This window comes from Seriola lalandi, unplaced genomic scaffold (assembly GCF_002814215.2).
Source record: "Seriola lalandi dorsalis isolate HSWRI2012SDOR001 ecotype SW California unplaced genomic scaffold, Sedor1 jcf7180002054912, whole genome shotgun sequence".
Taxonomy (NCBI): domain Eukaryota; kingdom Metazoa; phylum Chordata; class Actinopteri; order Carangiformes; family Carangidae; genus Seriola; species Seriola lalandi.
In genome coordinates this window covers 1,073,591-1,095,520 of record NW_019525464.1, presented here as the reverse complement: position 1 = coordinate 1,095,520, position 21,930 = coordinate 1,073,591, and the positions used below count along the sequence as shown (strand labels likewise).

At 43.4% G+C, this 21,930-nt stretch overlaps 1 protein-coding gene across 1 annotated transcript; it reads right to left on the bottom strand.

Moving 5' to 3' along the window:
• Positions 1 to 7: 7 nt before the first annotated feature.
• fer1l6 (fer-1 like family member 6) lies at positions 8 to 21,777 on the bottom strand. The gene is made up of 46 exons (XM_087169745.1): positions 21,657 to 21,777; positions 17,939 to 18,033; positions 17,032 to 17,143; positions 16,244 to 16,298; positions 15,773 to 15,904; positions 15,606 to 15,668; positions 15,427 to 15,505; positions 15,183 to 15,339; positions 14,652 to 14,838; positions 14,332 to 14,433; positions 14,120 to 14,210; positions 13,851 to 13,968; positions 13,514 to 13,748; positions 13,321 to 13,426; positions 12,959 to 13,193; positions 12,708 to 12,828; positions 12,479 to 12,579; positions 12,203 to 12,305; positions 11,856 to 11,975; positions 11,511 to 11,663; positions 11,203 to 11,374; positions 10,855 to 10,979; positions 10,059 to 10,193; positions 9,799 to 9,948; positions 9,612 to 9,719; positions 9,442 to 9,504; positions 8,924 to 9,022; positions 8,328 to 8,553; positions 7,983 to 8,113; positions 7,767 to 7,886; positions 7,634 to 7,679; positions 6,685 to 6,729; positions 6,038 to 6,135; positions 5,661 to 5,789; positions 5,428 to 5,568; positions 5,199 to 5,326; positions 4,942 to 5,112; positions 4,697 to 4,851; positions 4,154 to 4,296; positions 3,225 to 3,313; positions 3,035 to 3,133; positions 2,500 to 2,620; positions 2,207 to 2,327; positions 1,955 to 2,112; positions 1,751 to 1,851; positions 8 to 352 (listed from the first exon to the last, which is right to left on the bottom strand). Exons 1-46 carry the CDS (start codon positions 21,698 to 21,700, stop codon positions 172 to 174), a joined length of 5,664 nt encoding a protein of 1,887 aa, XP_087025871.1. The 5' UTR covers positions 21,701 to 21,777; the 3' UTR covers positions 8 to 171.
• Between the last annotated feature and the right edge of the window lie 153 nt (positions 21,778 to 21,930).

Here is a 21,930-nt window from a genome sequence, read left to right as displayed (position 1 = left end):
TTTTTACGGTTTGGCCGTGAGCTCGAGTTAAAAATAAAAATAAAGGTTATTTTTTACTGCTTCACGCACTCTAGCCAACTGACGCTTTCACTCTAACTTTGAAGAAAAAGTGATTTGCACTCCTCCTTTGAGTGCTCACAGTTTGAAAAGTTTACATGTTATGTAAAAGATTTATCCTTCCACTATCTTGTTAGAGATGGCTCCTGGCAGTGTGTAGAAAAGCAGGGCGAGGAACAGCAGTGTGATGAGCAGGAGCAGGGCGATGATGATGTACTTCTTGTAGCTTCTCCACACTAGGTGGAAGAAACACTTGAATGGGTTGACGAACCAGGAGAAGGATGTGTCTGGACGACTGAGGAGGGAGAGAATTAAGTGGTTTTAATTAGTTAGAAATGTAGAAGAAATATGGATGGGCTCACAGTCCTTGCTACTACTTCAAAGCAAAGTAACTGTGCAGTATGTGCTGAGTATTTAGCATAGTCAGGTGCGTGCAATCAGAGTTGATTGGTGAGCACCTGTGCTCAATGATGCTTATGCTATTTGAGTAGCAGTGTGTCGCAGGAGCGTCAGCCCTGCGTCAGTCCTCGTGTGAAGACCGACGAGGGTAAAGACCTGCGAGTCCACCGAGCAAGGACAGCGACACAGCGACGAACCTAACGTCAGACCGACTCTATTCTTACCGTGTATGCTATTCATCCCAGCTTAGACAATCAAAGCTCTTCTGATTTCCTCTCGCTGATGTTGGGACTCACTACATTCACAATGGCGGAGACCACATGGTCTTTTGTTCCACAGAAACAACAACTCACTGGCAAGCCTGCCTCCCTCCAGCACTCTCACCCACTCAACGTAAGTAGCCAAGTTCACTTCAGCAGCTACTGAAGCCATAGCAGAGTTACGCCTGATTTCCACCGGGGCCGTCAGCGCCGCGGTCACCGCAGCCAAACGCTGCCACTCTAATCATTGTAAATATTTCCACCAGAAGCGCCACGACGCGTCCCAGCAGCGGCTCACCGCGCCGCAGCAGCAGCTCACCGCGCCGCACCGCTATCAATCCGTAGCAGTTCTATTTTTGACGCTCCCGTTGCTAAATCGCGTCAAGCTCAACAGAGCAGATCGCACCAGACAGGAAGTCAGACACAGTATCAAAGTAAAACACTTCCGCCCCCTTTCAAAATAAAACACAACACACACGTCATCTTACTTCACATCAACATTACTTCATGAACGTTACCAGTGTTACCAGGACAACGGGCAATTGATCAGAGTGGCGACAGTTTTTGATGTCGCCACTCTGATCAATTGACCGTTGTCCTGGTCAACCGCAACGATCTCGCGTACGTTCCGTATTCTCACGTGAATACGGCTGGCTCGCAAGGAGGCGCAGCGCTGCCGTAACACGTCCGGTGGGGATTGACGCCGGGCTGAGGACGGAGCAAAACCGCGACGCTGACGTTCCGCGGTGGAAATCCGGGGTTAGCTGTTGCATGCTAAGAACAAAGGAGAAACCAGTGGCCTCCTCTGCAACACTGGAAAGGACCTTTCTTTGTTCCAAAGACTGGGTAATGAACTGACTCCTAACCTTCGACTAATTGATAAATAACCAAGGCCCAACAATGAATGCAGGTAATTGCATTTATTGATTGCATGTCATTATTATACAATTAGATGCCAATCATCTCACTTTTGCTAAAAATACAAAGAAAAACATCACAGTATGAACTTAAAAAAACCAAAAACAATCACTCACTTTGGTTTTGGAAGTGGCTCCGGCTCCTTGCGGGCTTTGCCGACAGGATTTTTCTCCGCCTCCTCAGCAGTTACAAGGTGAAACTCCGCCTCCACCTTCCCCTGATGGATTCATAACACATAGCACACACCTGTCAGTCTAACTTTACACACCTGAAAAAAATCTCTACATCTGGCAATCTGTAAAGCGTGTGAGCTTACGTACAGTCAGCTCTCCAGATTTGCTGAAGGGCCACCAGCCTCTCGCTCTCTTCTGTTGGAATATGGAGATTTTCTCTGTCCCATCCGTCAACATGTCTGCCTTACAGGACTTGGCCGTCTTTGCCCCACGAGTGAAACCATGGAGGTCCAACTCCACAGTGCCTACACACACACACACACTCAGTCAGTCAGTCAGTCAGTCAAATATACAAATACAGAAACACAGATACTCATAAAAAAGCAGTGACACACAAACCTAGGAAGTCATCAGAGGACAGTGTCTCAAAGTCCCAGACCTGCAGAATAAGGATGGCAGGAAGCTTCTGCTCTGTTTTATCCAGAGAGAAAATGTTCTCTCTTTTTCTCACCACTATCACCTGAGAGAGAGAGAGAATATAAACAAGTGTTTTATTTCACACTCATCCTCTAACTGCATGTATCATAGGCTTTGTTTCATCCACACAAAATGGAATAATGTCATTATTTTGCTCTGCAATTAATCTGTCTGAGCTGGTAGGGACTTTGGTTCACTTATGTATCCGTCAGTACCTTTTCAGCAGGCAGGTAGCTGAAGGGGAAGACAAAGCGCCAGTTGAAGTTTCCTTCTCCAGTCAGAGAGTTGTAGTGAACATCAGTCTCTTGTCGGTCGTCCTCTAAACCTTTCAACCAGCTAAAGAGAGAGAGAGAGGGAGGCTATGTCAAATATTGTGCATAAACTATGTACAATAGTACAATAATAAATAATACAATAAACAATAATTAATCCTTACAATTAAACTACATTATAAACAGTTGAGGAAGAAAATAGTCTAATGGTATTCTACCATTATTTCAGTTCCCCCTCTTCAGATAATTTCACATCCGCCTATAATTATTTTGTGCAGCAGTATTTCAGGCCACATGTCTGCACCACAAATTCACTTCACTTTCTCTGCTAGTGAGAGGCATCACTTTCAACTTTGACACAATAACAACTCATTTTTCCAAAGTTACCTTACTGTAATAAGCAAACAAAAAAATAAACTATGAGCTGGACCAAATATCATGATTTTGAGCAAAGAACAAAGAAGGAGCTTGTAATTACCCCTTGACATAGATATCACTGGACTGTTGACCAGTCAGGAAGTTACTGTCCTCCAGAATCACATCCTCTGTGTTCCAGATGATGATTCGCAGCTCGTACCTGAACACACACATGTGGATGTTAGTTGCCCCTTTTCAAAAATCCAAACATATTGTTTTATCAACGCTTCTACAAACACAGACAGCCTCACCCTTTTGGTTTCCGAGGTGAAATGTCCACTGAAGGTCCAGGATGAGGCAAATCCATGGGAAACAAGTCAACCCACATCTGTACCTGACCCTGTACATACATACACACATACATACATACATACACACATACATACATACGTACGTACGTACGTACGTACATACATACGTACGTACATACATACATACATACACACATACATACATACACACATACATACACAAACGCAGTCACAGAGAGAGAGAAAGAGAGAGACAAGAACTTAGAGAGAGAGACACTTAACATTTTAACAGACTCCTACTGATCTCAACTTCAGCAGAATTTGAGCTTCATGAAAAATGGTACAGTAAATGCAGCTGAAAGTCACGGAGGTAATGTTACACTAAACTAGGGGTGGGCGATATATTGAATATATTCCATGTATCGCAGCTTGTTCCACGTGGGATGTATAAAATGAAAATATCGCAAACATCGGGTATAAATAGTCACGTGCTTTCAGACGGCGGCGTCACATGCTCTCACAGACACGCTGCCCCACCCATCCACTAAACTCTCCGCAAGTGCGGAAGGAACTGACGACAGAGCGAAAGAAGTGAAGCGCCAAAGCGACTTTATCCGTGTTTACAAACGGTAAGTGAAGATGGAGCCAGACGAATGGGTTCAGAAAACAAACGGCATTGGACACACTGTCTGCCTCTCGTGTGCGCAGCAGCTGCAACTCTGTCTTTCTACATACAGTTTGCCTAGACTTGTTTACTCTCGTTCACAGACACACAGACGGACAGACAGTCAGGTAGGTGTGTCTTTCATACTCACATATAGTCCAGACATTTCAACTATTGTCTTATTTTAATATCAAAATAGCCTGGTTGATTACATGTTCCATGCAGAGATCCACATGCTCAGTTAGTTAGTCAAGTTACATCCTACCTGGTCCATGCCGGGCCGGGCCTTGTGGAACAGAGTTCTGGTCTCGATGTGTTCTGGTACCAGCTTACATCCCACATCTGGCATCTCTGCCCAGCGGTGCAGGATCTTCAGAGACAAGTGCTCATAGGACTCCACCGGCTGGTCTGGGACATGTGCACACAACATCATCATTGATGAGAGAGACACACACACACACACACACACACACACACAAATGCTAACATGAAGATGAAAAATGAGCACATTGTCTGCACCATTTACACTCAGGATCCAAGTGTGACTTAAACCTTATACAACTAAAGCACTTTAACACACTTGTGGCCACACAACAATGAGGTACATCGGCATGTGAGACGTGACCAACATGTTATTGTTTGATAATTAATTCCCTATTATGTCCAAGAAATGAAACAAATACTGATGAAGCCAGCTAAAACAGAAGGGACAAATATGACCCTTGATCTTTGCCCATTTTGTCATATAAAGACAGAGGAAGCTACAGTTAACCCCAAACCTGAGCAGTGCTTACTTTGTCCAGTTTACCTTCATGCATGAAGAGTGTTTTGCCAGTGAAGACTTTTTCTGCCACAGTGATGCGTCCTGGTCTGAAATGAGGACCGTCCAATCCGTTTTCTCTGCAAAGCTTAGACAACAGCTCCGACGGCTTCAGACAGTCTCTCCAGGCATTATAACCATCACTGACACACAGACAGCAGACACAGGTTTTAACAGTCTTTTCAAATAAGAGCAAGATGGTTCCTACATGAACCAAATGGAAACTCACGTACAGACTGTACTCGGTGGGGAGTCCGCAGGTGGCTCTGTGTCGGCTGTAGAACCGGTTCTCCAGGTCAATGCGAGTCTCTCCGATCAGGTCGTCCCCTCCCACCAGGTCGTAGTCGTAGATCAGCACTGACAGCAGAGACTCCTGAGGGAAGGTCGCCTGCATCTCAAAAGACCTGGAAGAAGGAGAACGGGCTTGAGAAGTTGTGTGTAGGGAACATGAGGATCAGATATTTAGGGGATGTAGTCAACAGTTCTTTACCTTCCAAACACGGGATTGAGCTGTTTAGGAATGTAGTTGTCTCTGTCTTTGATTTCATTTTTGCCGAGGCGAACCACAATGTAGGGGTCCGCCTTCCCATCCGAGTCAGCTGGGTGCAGGTTGGACGCCTGGGGAGAGAGGTGTGGACATCATTTATAACATCACACAAAGAAAACGTGAAACCTGACTGAATATTTAAAAACAAGGTCCAGAACATAGCAGGACTCACAGAGACTATGTAAACCCGTATGAGGACTTGGACCGGGCCGTTGGGAGGGATTCCTCTGCTGACTTTGAAGTGTCCCGTGTCTGCGGTTTCATCCCAGTCCTCTGCCTCGTCCTCGGTAAGCTTGTACAGGCAGAATCTCCCCTGCGCAGAAGCGTAAGCACAGAGTGAAACAGTTCAATAGTGAAGGTGTGTCTCTGGTTTCCAACAGGTGACATTCAACTAAACTGTCTCACCTTAAATTTGCCGACAAACCTCTCATCACTCGGCCCATCTTCCTCACCGGCTTTCCCTCTAAACAGCTCGTAGGTGTTCACCCAGTCATCGAACGGCCCGAACTCCGCCTCCAGCTCCCTGTTGTACAGCTGCAGGAAGCAGGAGGTTGTCGGCATCACTCCGCTAAACTTTTCTGACATATTACAGCAACATCTTTAATCTAATACATAGTAAATAGACAACATATGCAGGAAGGAGAACCACACACCCATGATCTTCAGTAAGCCAGTGGCTGTCCATTTATGAATTCATCAAATGCAGAGTGACTTTGCAAACATCTGACTTGATAATAAAAGCTGTGATCTTATTGGACCGGCACTGTGAGTGAACAAAGTACCTTGAGTGTGGCTAGTTTAGTGGCCAGACCAACATTCGGCTCCAGAGTTCCTTTTCCTTTCTGCTTTTTCTTCTTGTCTCCGTCCGAGTGGGAGCTGACTGAAGGAGCAAACGACATATATGTTCAGTGGAGACACAAGGAACACTACTACCTTTATTTGCACAGTGATGACAGTGTTCAACAGCAGGAAAAGATTAGATTCAGTCAGTTTTTTTTTTTTTACTTAAGAATCTCCAAAGTGTCGCTCAGAAACATACAAGTGATGTCTGCAATTTAAACCAAGCCCCCTTCATCTCCACCAGAACAAAAAGCTGAAAAAAAATCCTGTTATTGTATAAAAATGAACAACACCTCAACAATAAAAAGCATCATACTAAGCCACCACAACTGAGTCCCCTGCTAAAAGTATCCTTAAAGAGCAGAAGCTGCAGGGTAACAGTGGCAGATCAAGCAGTGACAGGACCAAACATCCAGTGTAACATCTTAAATCAGCCAAAAACAGAGCTGCAAACATCTGTCCACACGGTTGTACAACAGAAACCGGTAAGATTTACTCAGGCCAAGCAAAAGATTTTCTCCAGGGAAGTTAAAACAAAGTTAACTCCATTGCCTTTAATTGCACAACTTCTCTCAGTCTTTGTCCTTACCCAGAGAGTCTATTCCATCGCTGAGCAAACTGTGGAACGGCGAAGCTGCAATACACAATAATGTGTTTGTGGGTGACCCTTTGTAAAAACCGCTTTACTCACACTCCTATTAAAGATCTAAGTTCACAGCATCAGTTGTGACACGTGATGACTGTGTCATATACTACCTGTTAATAGACTGAAGAGTGACCCCTGTGCTGCTGCACCATGACATCATTCACAACGTTATTTTATGTCTGATATAATAAGCATGAATACAACACAGAAATCGAAACGGATGCAGCATCTTTTTTCTTTTCCTCCTTGTCAAAACCTGCCACTTACATTACCCACAATGCAACAGTTTGGTCAGCGATTTGGATATGTTCTGCTAGTAGTGGCTAATGTAGCCTGGAGACTGCAGAGGTCAGATCTTTTCCCAACACCAGATTTTCTTTTCATCGTCTAAACCGACAGATGCTGACTCCAGTGACATCACTTGAGGCAACGTATCAGACCTCAGCAGGCTTTGTATAACTTCTTGATAAGTAACTATTTGATATGTGTAAAATTGGTGGAATTCCCCTTTAATGACAACAGCTATGTGATCAATCACAGAGAGGGTTCGTCTCCTTGACTGTATGTAACTGATGAAGCTCACTTTTCCCCATACCGCACTAAAATACAAGGCTGATGTTTTCTGTTTTATCCGCTGCTGCGACTGTGGTTTGAAAAACAGTGTGGACATAAGACTGCGCCACCACGACTTAGTGTGGACATACTGCGAGCTAAGAGTGAGGATTACAAAAAAGTATAAGGGGCATCCATCAAGATGAAACTAAAGGGGCAAAATAATGTGTTATGAGCACGTAATGAAAAACTCAATCACATCCCAGGAAGTAGTCCAGTACAGCCCTCTAATCTGGACTGTTGACATCAGACATGACAGACACGACAGAAGAGTTCTTACCTTTTTCAAAGACCTGGGGGAACGGGGAGCCGTCCCTCTGTTTGACCTGGAACACAAAAAGTATGCATGTGATTTGATGAAGTATTCACATTTTTTCTGCGTTTTTGCAACAAAGCTCAACAACCAGAGCCACCTGCTTCTCTACAGACGCGTAGTATTTGGACCACCAGTCGATGACACACTCTGCCGATTCGTCAGCGATGGTCCGCCTCCTCCGCTTGGTGGATCGGTGGGTGCTCCTCATGCCGCTCTCCTGGATTTAAAAAATACAAAACATGCAAACGATATTCAGACGGTGGTATGTGTGAGTCACTTATCTTGTTCCGTGTACACATGCGGTAACTTTCACCTTTTTCTTCCTGGGTTCTTGCTTAGGAGTGGGCGGGGCTGGAGGCGGGGCTTCATCATCAATAGTGATAAGGAAATCCTGATTTGTTAGTGCCACAGTGGAGCTGGTCTCTCCAGCATGCTGTGGCTGTCCTATAGAGACAGAGACAGAGGGTTCATACACCTTAAACATCAAAATCACTTTTCCATGACTTTCCAGGTCCAATGCAAGAGGAGCTACAGGACATAGTTTTAGACACTGATTAAAGGGCCCAGTGGAGTTTGTTGTTGTTGATGTTATCAGATGTTCTCTGTCAGTCATTGTCACAGATCTATGGTATTAACGTGCTTGTGCAGCTGTTCTTACCCTCAGCGCTCTGCGGCTCTGGCGTCGGTGCAGGTTCAGCGGTGTATGTGACTTTGGGTGGTGGGTGTGTCTGTACGGGAGCAGGCAGGGCCGGAGGCGGAGTGTATTTGAAGGCCTTGAGGTTGTTGATGATGTGGTTCCCGACCAGCGTGCTGCGACCGAAGGCCCGCCAGTCCACGACAGTGATACTGAGAGGAGGGTGGAGGTGTTCGTTCTCTGGTAACTCCTACAGGACAGCAAAACAGGTTCAACAGCTTCTCTGTGAATTAGCTAACAGACAGCCAAACTCCATCCGGGGACACCACGGTTACATAGTGCGCTGGTTTCCAAAAGTATGTGGACACTTTAACATTTTTCAAGATTTTGGTCAATTCTTCCCAGACCTGACTTTGTCATGGTGAAGCAGGAAACGGTTTCTCCATAGCTGTCGTCTCTTTTATCTAAAATATCATTGTATGTATGCAGGTGGGGGTCCACATAGTTTTGTCAACACAGCATATACGTCTCAGTTGCCGCCACTAAAAGAATTTGCTGCTTTCAGGATGTTTTTCCATTGTACATGTTATAATATGTTACACGTGTTGTAATGGTCTTACCAGCTCTATGGCATCAACCAGCGTACTGAAGTTTGGGTTGGACTTGTACTTCTGAATGACGGAGGAACGCAAAGTTTTACCTGCACACTCAATAAAGACCTAGAGAGCGAAAAATAGAGTTTCATTATTTAATTGGTTGAATGTTTTACCAGCTGTTTTTTTATCATGTCTATTGTGCTTTTGTTTAAAAAAAAAAAAAAAAGTGGCAAAATATTGTTATTTCAAATGGCGTTGATCAGTTACATCCAACTCATCACTATAGAGGATCTTTTTCCCTGTTAAAATGTTTTCATATTGGGCTTTGTAAATAAAACTGACACTATGTTTTAGTCCTGCAGTCAAAAAGACACAACATAACACACCCATAAATATGGAAATACGTCAGTGACACAAATTCTCTTCAAAAGCAAAACACCATCACAAAAAAAGGACCTCCATCAATAGTTGTGAGGTTCAAACAGAGGACGTAAAACCCTGAAATCGGACAGAGCTTGTTCATGTCACTTGTGTTTATGTACCTGTGGGCGATCGACAGACAGGAGCTGAACCTTCTTCAGCTCCCTCAGGCCCCAGAATAAAACCTGGTGGAGATGAAAAAAAAAAAAAAGACAAATATAGATTAATGCCAGCTTTATCTTTTTACACAAGACCATAAACATTGTCATCCTACACATGCAGGCAGCCAAACCTCCAGCCTGTAGGTGCTGAGGACGGGTCTGATGTTGGCAGGAACCGTGTAGATGCCTCCTTCCTCTTCCTCCAGCGGCGGCAGATTCTGCTCTCCAGACTCTGGGATCTACACAAGGAAACATTCTCAGTTCTTCATTACGGTTTCATTCGGCATTATTATGACGGAAACTGAATGTGTGACCGACCTGCAGCAGTTCAAATGCAGCCAGCAGGTCTCCTCCTGGCTGGCTGCCGCAGTGCAGGGGGCTGTATTGCAGTGTTGGAGGCGAGTAGCTGTCAGAGGACAACCGAACCTCAGGCACTGCTACTGTGGCTCCCAGGTACTCTGCCTTGCCCTGCACATGGTGGGGGGGACAGGGCGAGGCCAGAGATCATATGTTATGGCTTAAACAGATATTAAACCATGACTTGATTAATCTGTCAGTCTTTCTACATCTCACAGTACCAGTGCGTCGTCGTCGTACACCTCGATGAGGATGCGTGGCGGCTCCTGCTGGATGTACTGCAGATCTCCACTCAGCAGCAGACGACCCATCGGCAAACACTGGTTCCATGTAGGACTGAGAGTCTGACTGATAATCTGACAACAGCGCACACACACAGACACACACACACACACACACACACACACACACACACACACACACAACATGAAGACACAAATAGACAAATCAGACCTGGACAGCACCAACTCAGGTCACGAGTCCATGAAAATTTAAAAGGTCCCATATTTTCTTCTTCTCCTGTGTTTTATTTTGAAGTGTTGATCCATAAGAAGATATATTTGTGGTTTTAAGAACCAAAAACCATCTCAGTGTAGTTTTACATCTCCTCTCTCAGGCTTCTCTCTGGAGCTCTAGTAACAACAGGTCGGTGAGCCAATCAGAAGAGAGGAGGCTCTGAGCCTCTCTTCTGATTGGCTGACTGTTTTCTGAGTGATCCAATAAAAAATAAAAACAGATTTCAGGTAAAAACACTCAGAGAAACCAAATTCTGCAAGGTTTGGATGGTGGGTCCAGGTGGGCGGGGCTTGGTGACTGCTTTGTTGTGACATCACAAAGTTCCAGAAGTCCTGACGGCCTGTGGACTGGTACTTTCACAGTATTAATATAGAACCTAGACCTGATCTATAATCACACTACACATGGACAGAGACCTTTATTCAATATGGGACTGTGAATTTGTTGCATATATTATTTCAATATAAGTTTGATTTTATGGTTCACACACTTCACACTTACATTGGTGGTTTGGCTGTGTGACAGGTAGGTGACGCGAGCGAAAGGGTCGGACAGGCCGGAGCTGTCGGCAGCGATCAGACCACGAGCCTGATACATGTGGCACCTCAGCTGGAACCGATGCTGCTCTGGAGACACACACACACACACACACACACACACACACACACACACACACACACAACGTTTATATATATGATTAACTAAACCAAAATGTATCTGAACATCAACATGAGTGATTCTTAAGATAAAAGTAATATGATAATTATAATTGATAATTATTTTGACAACTTCCTTCAGTGTTGACTGATTTCTGAAGCCAACAACTTGTACGTGTAGTTTCTTCCTCACCTGTGCAGAGCAGGTGTGTGGGAGGGCTGTTGGAATCAGCGCCCCCTCTGGTCGGAGTGAATCCTGCAGGCAGGTCGTCCAGCATGTGGCGGGAGTCTGAACAGGTTCCAAACCACAGATACACATCCAGCTTTGCTTGGACTGACAAGCCGGCAACACGCTTCCCTGGAGGCTGCAACAAGCGCGCACACACACACACACACACACACACACACACACACACACACACACACACATATCTGTTTTTCTCTGCCTGCCAGCCTATGTTGTTAAAATAGTGATGTTATAAGTTGTGTGTAGGTGTTCACCTTCAGGAACAGTGTTATTATCTTGCCGCAGTGGATCCCTCGGGCCTCCTGGCTGCTGGAGAACAGCAGGTCTCTGGCTCGGACCCGGGCGTACGCAACACGCTTGTTATTGCTTAGCAACCACACAAACACGTCAGGTACTGTGTGCTGGGGCTGCAGTGTGTGTGTGGGTGGGTGGTGGGGGGGGCATGTGTGTATGAGAAAGGTTAAGATGTACAAGGTAAATAAAGAAAACATAATGCAATGTACATAAAACAGACACAAACACACACACACACACACACACACACACACACACACACACACACACACACACACACACACACACACACGTGAGTCTCGTACCTCCTGCACAAGAAAGCGTAGTCTTTGTGTGAGTTTTGTTGCGTCCAGCAGCATTTCTTTCACTCCACCAGCTTTTCTCTTCCTTTCTCCCAAAGACTGGGCCTCTTCTATCATACCATCCTGCAACACAGACAGACAGACACACACACACACACACACACACACACATGCACACACACACACTGATTAAAGGTCCTACATATGAAACATTATTTGTAAAACATCACACATTTGTCGCCTCAACCGACATTGGCAGTTTAAATGAAGAACTGCACTGTGACGCTAAAAATGTGTGTGTGTGTGTGTGTGTGTGTGTGTGCGCGTGTGTGTGATTGTGTGTTTCCCACCAGCTCCTGTGTACACATGGTGAGGCGTTTCTTGTCCAGCTGTGTCAGGTAACTGGACTTTAGCTCCGCCTTCAGCTTGGCCTCTGCTGCTGCTATGAAACTCCTGCAGAAAACAACACACTACATATTTGACAACATACACAGTGGGTAGGAAACTGGAAATTCAATTTCTATAAAACATTACAAATTGCTCATGTTTGTCATTTAACATTTAATTTGGATAAAGTATTTGGATTAATATTTAAAGTAAGTCACACTGGGATTAGATCTGAATACCTGGCATCCATACAGAATTCTTTAAGGATGGTTTTGAGCATATTCTCCGCCCCAGGATCTGACTTCCTGTGTAGCTCTGCTGCAATGGCCACGCCCTCTTCCTAAGACAGAAGAAAACCACAGATACCACAGCTGCTTTCAGGGTTTGTAATTGTCACTTCTGTCATGAGATTGTGCTAGTTTGTGTGTGTGTGTGTGTGTGTGTGTGTGTGTGTGTGTGTGTACATACAAACAGAACAGCTATGCTCTCCAGCATATTCGAGTTGTAGAGTCTGTAAGCTCTGTCCTCCCAGTAACTCAGCACATTAATACACGGCTTCTGCTTCTCCAGGGGCAGATGCATGTAGTGCCTAAATATATATATACACACACACACACACACACACACACAATGTTTGATTCAACAACTTTAAATATCTACATTTACTTTAATGGCAGATGTCCTCTAATCTCTTTTATAAAATGCCGATGTGACTAAACCTGTTTCCTTCGACGATGAGCGGTTTTTCAGGACAGGTGGTGGACTTGGAGGCGGTGTCCTGAAGGTCTCTGGGTAGGAGGGGGGAAGACGGGGAGTTCGGGGGGGAGCTGAGAGGGGAGGAGCCGAGGATGTCACTGCTTTCTGGGACGTCCAGTGCTCTTCTCCTCCGAGGGACAGCAGGACTGGCGCTGTGGCTGGGCTGGCCCGTCGGCTCTAAGGTGTTACCGTAGTTACCTGAGGGAGGAGATGAAAACAGAAGAAGGTTTCTTTATGTATCATAAACACACTCCTCAAACGGTAGTTTCGTTAAGTTAATGTGTGCTGAGTTTCTAGTGACAGCATCAGGGACTCGGTGACTCACCCAGGGAGAACTCGAAGCTGATTGGTTTGTCTCCAATCTTTCTGTCAATCACGGCGGCTTCAAACAAAACACCAAACAGCAGGAAGGTCTCCTTGTCGGCATCCAGCTGGACGCAGAAAACAGCAAAGACTCATGGGTAACTGCAGTATTTGTAGCAGCTGTGGCCTCCCCATGTTGGGAGAACATTTCTTACCACAGAGGGAGATTCTACAGGCAGGACCTCTGCAGCCAAAGCTTTCCCTTTGTCGTCATCAGCGGCTCCTCCTGCTGCTCCTCCCGCTCCTCCTCCTGCAGCAGTCTTCCCATCCTTCCCTCCGGCCTTTCCTGCTTTAGTGTCCTTCGCGGGCTTGATCATTCGAATGAGTTTGGACTCCGAACCCGTCCCTCCTGATAGGATCTCCACTGCCAGCTCCATGTAGACCCGCCCCCTAACACCAGCGAGGTTTGGACAGATGTTGTTGTCGGCAAGGTTTTTGTTCATTTTTGTCATTATAAAAATGTTTGAATGATGCTCATCTTTAAACACTGACCTGTATGACACGCCCTCTCCGATGCCCTCGTTCAGCTCCACAGTGTCGTCGCCTAATGAAAAGTTTCGGGCCGAGCCATAAATGTTGATCCAAGCGGGACCGAAGGTTGGTAAAAACCCTGGAGAAAGAGAGAGAGAGAGAGAGAGGGAGGGAATAAGATGGAGAGACAATCCCGACAATATGATCCCTGTCTTCTCCTTTCTTCTCACCTTCCTTTCCTTCATTACTTTTTCTCTGTTCCTCATCCCTGACCCTTCACATCTCCTTACCTCTGTCACCATCCTGTTCGTTGGAGATGCGTCTCAGGTCAAAGTAATGGGTTCCTATGGCAACATCACTCATGCTTCCCTCATCCCAGACCTATGAGGAGAGACAAGCCAGAGTCCTGGGACATTTACACAGTGTATAATGTAATCATACATTTGAATATTATGTATTCTTAGGTGTCGGCCCTGCCCCTCCCACGTAATAACGTTCAGACCTGGATCTTCAGTCTCTGACACAGAGGAGGAAACATCTCCGTGAAGACAATCTGCTCGTTCCACACCGGGTCTGCTGTGGACTTCTGAGTGGATGTGCGACCCTGAGAGGTGAGGTAAGGAGACTTCTTTTAGACTTTAATTTAACTTTAAAAGGCAACTACACCTCTGTATTAGAACTCATGTACAACTCTGAGCCTCTTCTCCCCAACAAGAACATCCGTATTAAACTTTATTTTACTTTTAAACCTACATCTTCGATGGATGTATAATAAAAAAAAAAATTAAAAAATCATCATATAGTTGTTGATATTCAACCTACCACTTGTTTGAAGAAGCTGACCACTACGTATGGGTCTATGAGTGCCGTGTTGTCTCCTATGAAGGCCTTGGTGACGTTGGCCATGATGCTGGAGTTGTTCCGGGGAAGACCTTCAGCGCGATACACCTTCACACAGAAACGGGCCCAGGGTCGTTCGGAGGGAAAACCCTCTGGTATCAGCAGGTTCCTGAGGAAAAGGACGTCACACAGCAACAGACAAATATTAATAATATTACATCCCAGTCGAATCAGTGAGGAAGCTAATTACAGCAAGGCTACAGGTCTAAATGTATAAAATACATCCTTGATTGGTCAAATGTTATATAAAAACAGCAGAGTGTCATCTGCGTATGAAGAGATGCAATTCAACATCTCAAATTCGACCCTTATATCTTTGGCACCCTTAGAAAGAAGACAAATCAATACAATTTAAAAAGCATAATGAGTTCTGTTAACACATGATTAAAGGATGTATTGTATACATGTAGGAATACTCCAAAACAACGTTTAGAAAAAAGAAAGGCGTCATACTTATCTATCTGCTCTTCAGCATCACTCGTTTTTGGACCGGGTTGCACGGAGTCTCCTTTTGCTGAGACGCTGATGTCACACTTGACATAACCTTTGACCCCAGTGCTGATGTCACCAGGATTGGTCAGCATGGCCCACTTATTGACAAACTGGTGACCTGGGGGAAAAAGAAAGAGCCATCACCACAAACTGAAGTCACAGAAGTAATTCATGCACCATGACACGTTCGGTAGAGCGTCGTTACCTGGCTGTTTGTAGACTGTCCACACATCCAGCTTAAAGGAGCCGATACAGAAACTCCGCAGCATCTTAGAGTGCATCACCTGCAGAGAGAAAAAGTAAATAAGTAAAAGATTCTGACAGAAATTAAACCTGTCAGTAATGGCCATTTTTTTAAACCACTCATCTACTCTTTTTACTCACTGTGAGCTTGATAACTTTGTCGAAGAAGACCTCTTTGTGGGCGAAGAAGTCAAACACGAAATACTAAAGGAAAGAGAGCAGGAGAGCAGTTAGCAAACTCATATTATACACATACATTAAGACGTTTTTGTAAGACAAGTCACTGAGCCATCCTAATTTTTTCCGACCTCATTGTAAAAAGGAGCGTTGGTTCCTTCTTTGACTGACGTCTGTTTCTTCTCATCACCGATCTCGATCACCACACTGGGGTCAATGTTCTCCCCCACCAGCTGCCTGGCCTCAGTGATGTTAATGGAAATCTGTGAGACGGACAAAAAATATCTCACTGCACACATGAGAAAGGTTTTGTCAACATTTAGTTCCAAATAGGCCTAAAAAAGACTACTGCTGTTATATTGTACATATTTTCTTCCATACAAAAACATTTTTTAATTGTTTCTTTCATTAGATAAGTATACATTATAAATGCGCGATATTTTGTCCTTTCCGTTTTTGTCTTTATGCATTAAAATGGTCAGTTGTGTTGCGTTTAATTTTGTTTTCTCTTATTATTTAAATTTTTTTTTGATTATCCCTTGATAATTGCTTACGTACATTTATAAATATGGTCCATTGATGTGAGTTCTGTATGATGTTACCTGGAAGCTCTGTGGTTTCCATTCACTCTCCTGGACGCGAGTTTTCAGTTTGGACCTGTCGAAGTTTTACTGCACAGGTCATTATCAAACACAGCAACACAGAGATGTGTGGATACAAAAATTATAATAATAAACAGTTATTTACGATCAATTAGCTGTTGCAAATATACAATAACCTGTAATCCACATTAAAAACCACCAACACACACAAAACTCGCCAAGATGAAGAAATGATTACTATGAATGTACCAAGTAAAGGTGTAAAATTCTGCTTCAACACCAGATGAATTTAATATGAAAACTGGCAGCAGTGAATAGTATATTCTTAGACTATGACTGGAAGCATTTGGCAAATAAATCTCTAGTTTTCTTTAAATGTGCATGCACCTTGCATTGTATCACAACAATATGCATCAACAAGGAATATCTACAGTAACCACTTTTTCCCTTGTGATCCTATTTTCCAAAACTGGCCAAAGTGAACATGATTTCATCTGTCTGGGATTTACAGAGTGGGTGACGTTGAACTTTACTAAGCAAAATAATATTTTACTCTTATTCAGGTGGATCATTTCTGAATATACTGTCACCTTTTGAAATGTTGATTCAAGGTCCTTTAGGACCTTTCACATTGTCAGGCGGGACCCGAGACTGACAGGGTTTTCCGTTCCAAACATCAGGTTTATTGTATTTGAATTTATGCTTTTTTTGTCAGCATGTCGGGAGATGTTTTTAAACATTTAAACCTGTATACAACTGTTGTGTAGTGAGCAAAAAACATCTCACACCTCTTGTTGTGTGGTATTATTCTGGTTCTGACTGCAGAGCTTCCTGCTTGATCCTCAGTGTTTTCTCCTTCCAGCAGGGGAGACTCTTCTGACGGCACATCTGCTTCACTGTCTGCAGACATACATACAGAAATACACACACACACGTGGATTAACCTTATTTTGCACAAGGGGAAATTAAGTCAATAAAACTTATATAAAGACCTATTTAATTAATCTCACTGTTTGAGCTTCCTGTTACTAGAAAAGCTGAATGAAGTTGAAGATTTTCCTGATAAGAAACAATGAGAAATCTGGGCTAGCAGCCATCCTTTAAGTTGACTAGCACTAACAACATAACATGATATTGGTGTCTCAAAAATTAGGTTTGTGGCATGAGTGTTATTTGTCTAATATGTTAATATTGTTGTCAGATTGAGTCGATACTGATTAATCCTGCTCCTACATCCTGTTAGGTGCAGACGCATTTAAAACCACAGAAGAAAACTCTAGAAAACCTATTTTAGCACACTGGTTAAACAGAGTCTGTGATGCCTGATGATCTCTGACCCTGAAACCTTAAATTACCCATAACGACTGTGGCTGTACACACTCTCACTCCAGAATTCAACATGTGACTGTTTGACAAGGGTTTGTCTCGCCCACACTGATATGACAGGGATAAGTGTTCTACTGTACACAGTATATCCAGCCAAGATTGTGAGATTTTTGTGTGTGTGTGTGTGTGTGTGTGTTGTTTTACTTTATAGGGACCAAAATGCTTTAGATGGCTCTATGAGATTGTTACAGTTCAGGTTGGGGTAAGGGGCTTGGGATGCATTATGTCATTGTAGTAAGATAAGGAAGTGTGTGTGTGTGTGTGTGTGTGTGTGTGTGTGTGTGTCTTTGTTTGTTTTCCGGGCCTTACCCACAGCTCCCTTGTTTGCCAGGACCAGGTCTGTGTTGACCTTCTTCTTCTTCTTCTTCTTCTTGATTTTCAGGCCAAACATCAGCTTGGCCTTACTGCTCACAGAGGAGGAAGAGGAAAACTTTCAGTCTCTAACTCTTACTTCCTGCTACCTGTGACATACTGCATGTTACCGCAGTGCAGCCAGTTAGTATTAGCATAGCTGCACAAAAAGCTGACTTAGCTTTAAATGTGTTTGAGGGTTTACACATCCATACTGCATCAATCAAATGTTGCATGATTATTATTTGCTGAAGACGAAAGGGAAGCCCCACCCCCCACCCCCCGCCCTAAAACCAGCGAGAGCCAGACGATACCAAGTGTCTGCTGATGTTGACGTTAGTGAGTCATTGACAAATATTTAGTATTATGACTCTGTTTGTTTTAATTTTCCATAAAATAACAAATTGAACACACACCCAGTGTTGTGGGTAACTCAGTCCTCACTGCCTGCCCTGTTGGCTGACTCACAGAGGCAGTCAAAGCTTCTTACGTAATTTTACAGGAGATCAAAAACAAAAATTTGTAATCATTTTTCTCTCAAGCCTGAAATGTGTTTTGTGTTCTGCTCATCATTTTTCAGTCTGTAAATCGCAGGAAAAAAAGACAAAAAGACACAGAAACACACATTGTTGTGCCCGTGATTCCTGCACATCAACAATGTCTGCCCCCTAGTGGTGATTAAAAGTCCTACATATGGAACATTTCAATCAACCAGTGTTGGCAGTTCGAATGAAGAACAGATCTGTACTATAGCTATAATATATCTACATCACTGTAGTGTAAAACTAGAAAATTAACAGAATAAGAAAACTCGATCATCTGATTATATATAACCTGTTTCACCAGTTTAACTGATTGTGTATCTATAAATTATTGCAATAAGCATTTTGAGTTTAGATTTTCCTGAAATAAAATGCATTCAACATTTCATAAAAGGAAATGTACCTGCATAAAAATCACTTGAGGTATTTGCTCAAATATATAGCATTAAAATACTCGGGGTTTTAAACCATGGAAGACTTGAATAAAATTGTGCAGGAACAGTTAGTATTGTCCATAAATTCCTGTCGGAGAATACAGATTTTTCTCAATTCATCCCTACGGGTACATTTTCTTTATGAATATGACGACACTGATCTGAGAGCAGTGTTAATCACTCTCTGTCATCAGCTTCTATAAATTTGCCAAATGGAACAACATGTTAAAAAAGGCAATGCTGTAAAGTGAAGCTGCTCACCGCCGCTGGGTTGCAGGACTCTCAAACAGATCCATCCCGCATCCTTCGCTTCCACTTCAATGAATTAAACCTTTCTGCTTTTCTGGCATTATTCACCTTCTCTCTCTCTCTCTCTCTCTCTCTCTCTCTCTCTCTCTCTCTCTCTCTCTCTGCTGATGCTACGACATGGTTTCTCTCCTGACCAAAGCTGAATAACACAGCGCACTACCATCCCCTGTTTTTAGGATTAATAGCCTTGGCCAATTTCCAGCAACTAATTATCTCCTCTGCTCAACTCAGTTTGTTCAGTCTTTACAGCCTTTTCTTCTCTCGAAGTCCCTTTATCATTTGACATGACTGTAAATAAAGACTTATCCAAACATCCTTCAGCTCCTCACAAATAACCTCACTCTCCACACGACCTCATGTCCAGTCTCGGCTTTAAATACCTCTGCACTCGTGGATTAAACCTGACTGCCGAGCTCAGCTCCTTCCTCTTCGCTCTAAAGAAAATATGTTCCTCCTATCTCTCTCCATGTTTAACCAGCTGTGGTTCCAGTGGTTCAGTTTCTTGACAGTGTTGTGTTAGTTTGTGGTTAAGGTAAAAAAAAAAAAAAAGGGACCTGCCCTCCTTGCTCCATTTAAGAGCTACTCATGTATCAAAAAGAAGTTCACACCAGTGTTTTCCAACAGTCAGAATGATCTACATCTCAATAATGCAGGAACCTCCTCCTCAAACATGGAGCCACAACATACAGTAAAGCATAAAGTATTACATGCCAATCACCAGCGATTTGCTTTCAGCAAGCACACACACTTTTTCTCAGGAAATGCTTCCTTTGGTTCTGTGTTACAATATTTTAAACTCTGGTCAGTTCAAACTTTGTCATAAGGTTCTTTAATAGGTTTGATAGATTTTAGTCCAAAATGGCGGAGGGCGTAGCTCCACAGCTGCACGCTGATGTTGCAATGGAACGACCAATTAGCTTTCTCTTCTCATCAGTGTTAAGTTGTTTGATGTTAAAACTAAATAGCTGCACCTGGCTGAGCTCTTCCCTTTCGTCAGACATTGCTTTCAACCAATCAGACACCAGAGTGGAATAAAGATAAAGATGGATCGGTCATTGCCCGATGTCTGCGAACAGGTCCGCCATCTTGGACAGCTACTTGCGGCAAACACCACTGCTCGTTTGTAACTTATTACCTTTACAATAAATTATTGCATAAGTTTAAAGTACACATTCCTCCAGTATCCACTGATCCCTTATTCTATGAATGTACTGCATCAAAGCTTCTCACTGGTGAACCACTAACAGTGAATATTATCTGTCTAGTCGGCAAACATCACACCCACAAGGCTGAAGTGCATCAGATCACATCTAATAAACCTTCTGTTCTGTAGTGAACTACGACATCTCTGACTCTGTTTCCAGAATAACAATGAACAAAAGAGCTCTCAAATAATCAGGAAATTACTTTGACGTCGTCCATATTGTTTGTTTGTTTTTTTATTTTTTTTTACTGCTTTTGCGACACAAATTGGTCGTTGTGGTTTGTCGGTGAAGGACGGGGTGTTTGTGTTTTGACAAATTACTGTGGGCCAGTGGTCAATCCCCATAATACTTTTTGTAATTTATATTATTATTTTGTTTATTAAGGGACATTTTAGGACCCATTTTATATTTGCATTTTACTTGTTTTATTTTGTAATAAATTAATGTTTTATTTACCTTCTAGCGTCAGGCTCCTCGGTTGCTCTGTGGCTTTCTACCATTAAAATCTACCCTTTCCCTTTTCACTTATATTTAGTCTACCTTATATATTAATTAATATTAATGCACAATAATACACAATAGGCAGCACAAGTTAAAAGGATAAATCTGGTGATATTCTGTGTTTTTGTTATTGTCAGAAAATCCCATTAAAGACTAAAACCAACAATGGATTAGTGTCTCTCTAAACTTTCACTCTGTCTGTGGCGCTCAGCCGACTGGTTCCTATTAAAGACACAACTTAAAAATAGTTTACATAAATTGTTTAGAGCTTTAAAAAGGCTCAGTAACGTCCTAAAACAGCTGTAACTTTCAACAAACATTACTCAAACTGCAGAAAGAAGTGCATTTGTTGGGGACTATTTTCAGCCATGGATTGACATGGATGCACGCATTTGATTGGCCACTGTAGTGTCCTGCCAGATGACACTGAATTTGCAGCAAAAGTTGAAGCGGATTTCATATTTTTTTGCCAGACAATCCTGCATTTATTAAAGCGAAAACCTCTGCTGCTCCAACACAGCGGTCTCATTGAAATGAATGAGGAGTGTGAGCACAGTGAGACTTAACTGAGACTTTTAACATACCTTCACTTTAGGTTAAAAGACTTAAAAACCTCAACTACAGTCAATAAAATAAACGAGCCCGTTAACTCGACATCAGTGCTGTGAGCTTCATGTCTCCTTACCTCAGTTTGGGGTCCATTCCTGCGGCGGAGTCGGTGTCACTCATCACTTCTGGCAGCTGGACGCGCTCTGCTGCATCCCGTCTGTGTGTCGTCTCAGAGTCAGAGCGAGACGTGAAGACAAACTGTTGAACTAGCAGCCCGACCCCAGCTGATTGGTGGCTCAACTGTTTGTTCAGAGGAATGAAGTTGTAAAGCGGAGGGAGCATGTGGCTGATGCATGGTCAGCTGTTGATTTTTCTTTGATTTCCTGCTGAAGTTCATGAACCAGAGAGTC

What these genes read in the sequence shown, in the direction of transcription:
- fer1l6 (XM_087169745.1), bottom strand. Translation starts at nt 21,700, where the DNA reads ATGAGTGACACCGACTCCGCCGCAGGAATGGACCCCAAACTGAG. An exon ending in CTCATCGTCGAAGGAAACAG is followed by an intron (nt 12,829 to 12,958) that starts GTTTAGTCACAT and finishes ATATATATTTAG; the next exon opens with GCACTACATGCATCTGCCCC. An exon ending in AAGAACCCAGGAAGAAAAAG is followed by an intron (nt 7,887 to 7,982) that starts GTGAAAGTTACC and finishes TTTTAAATCCAG; the next exon opens with GAGAGCGGCATGAGGAGCAC.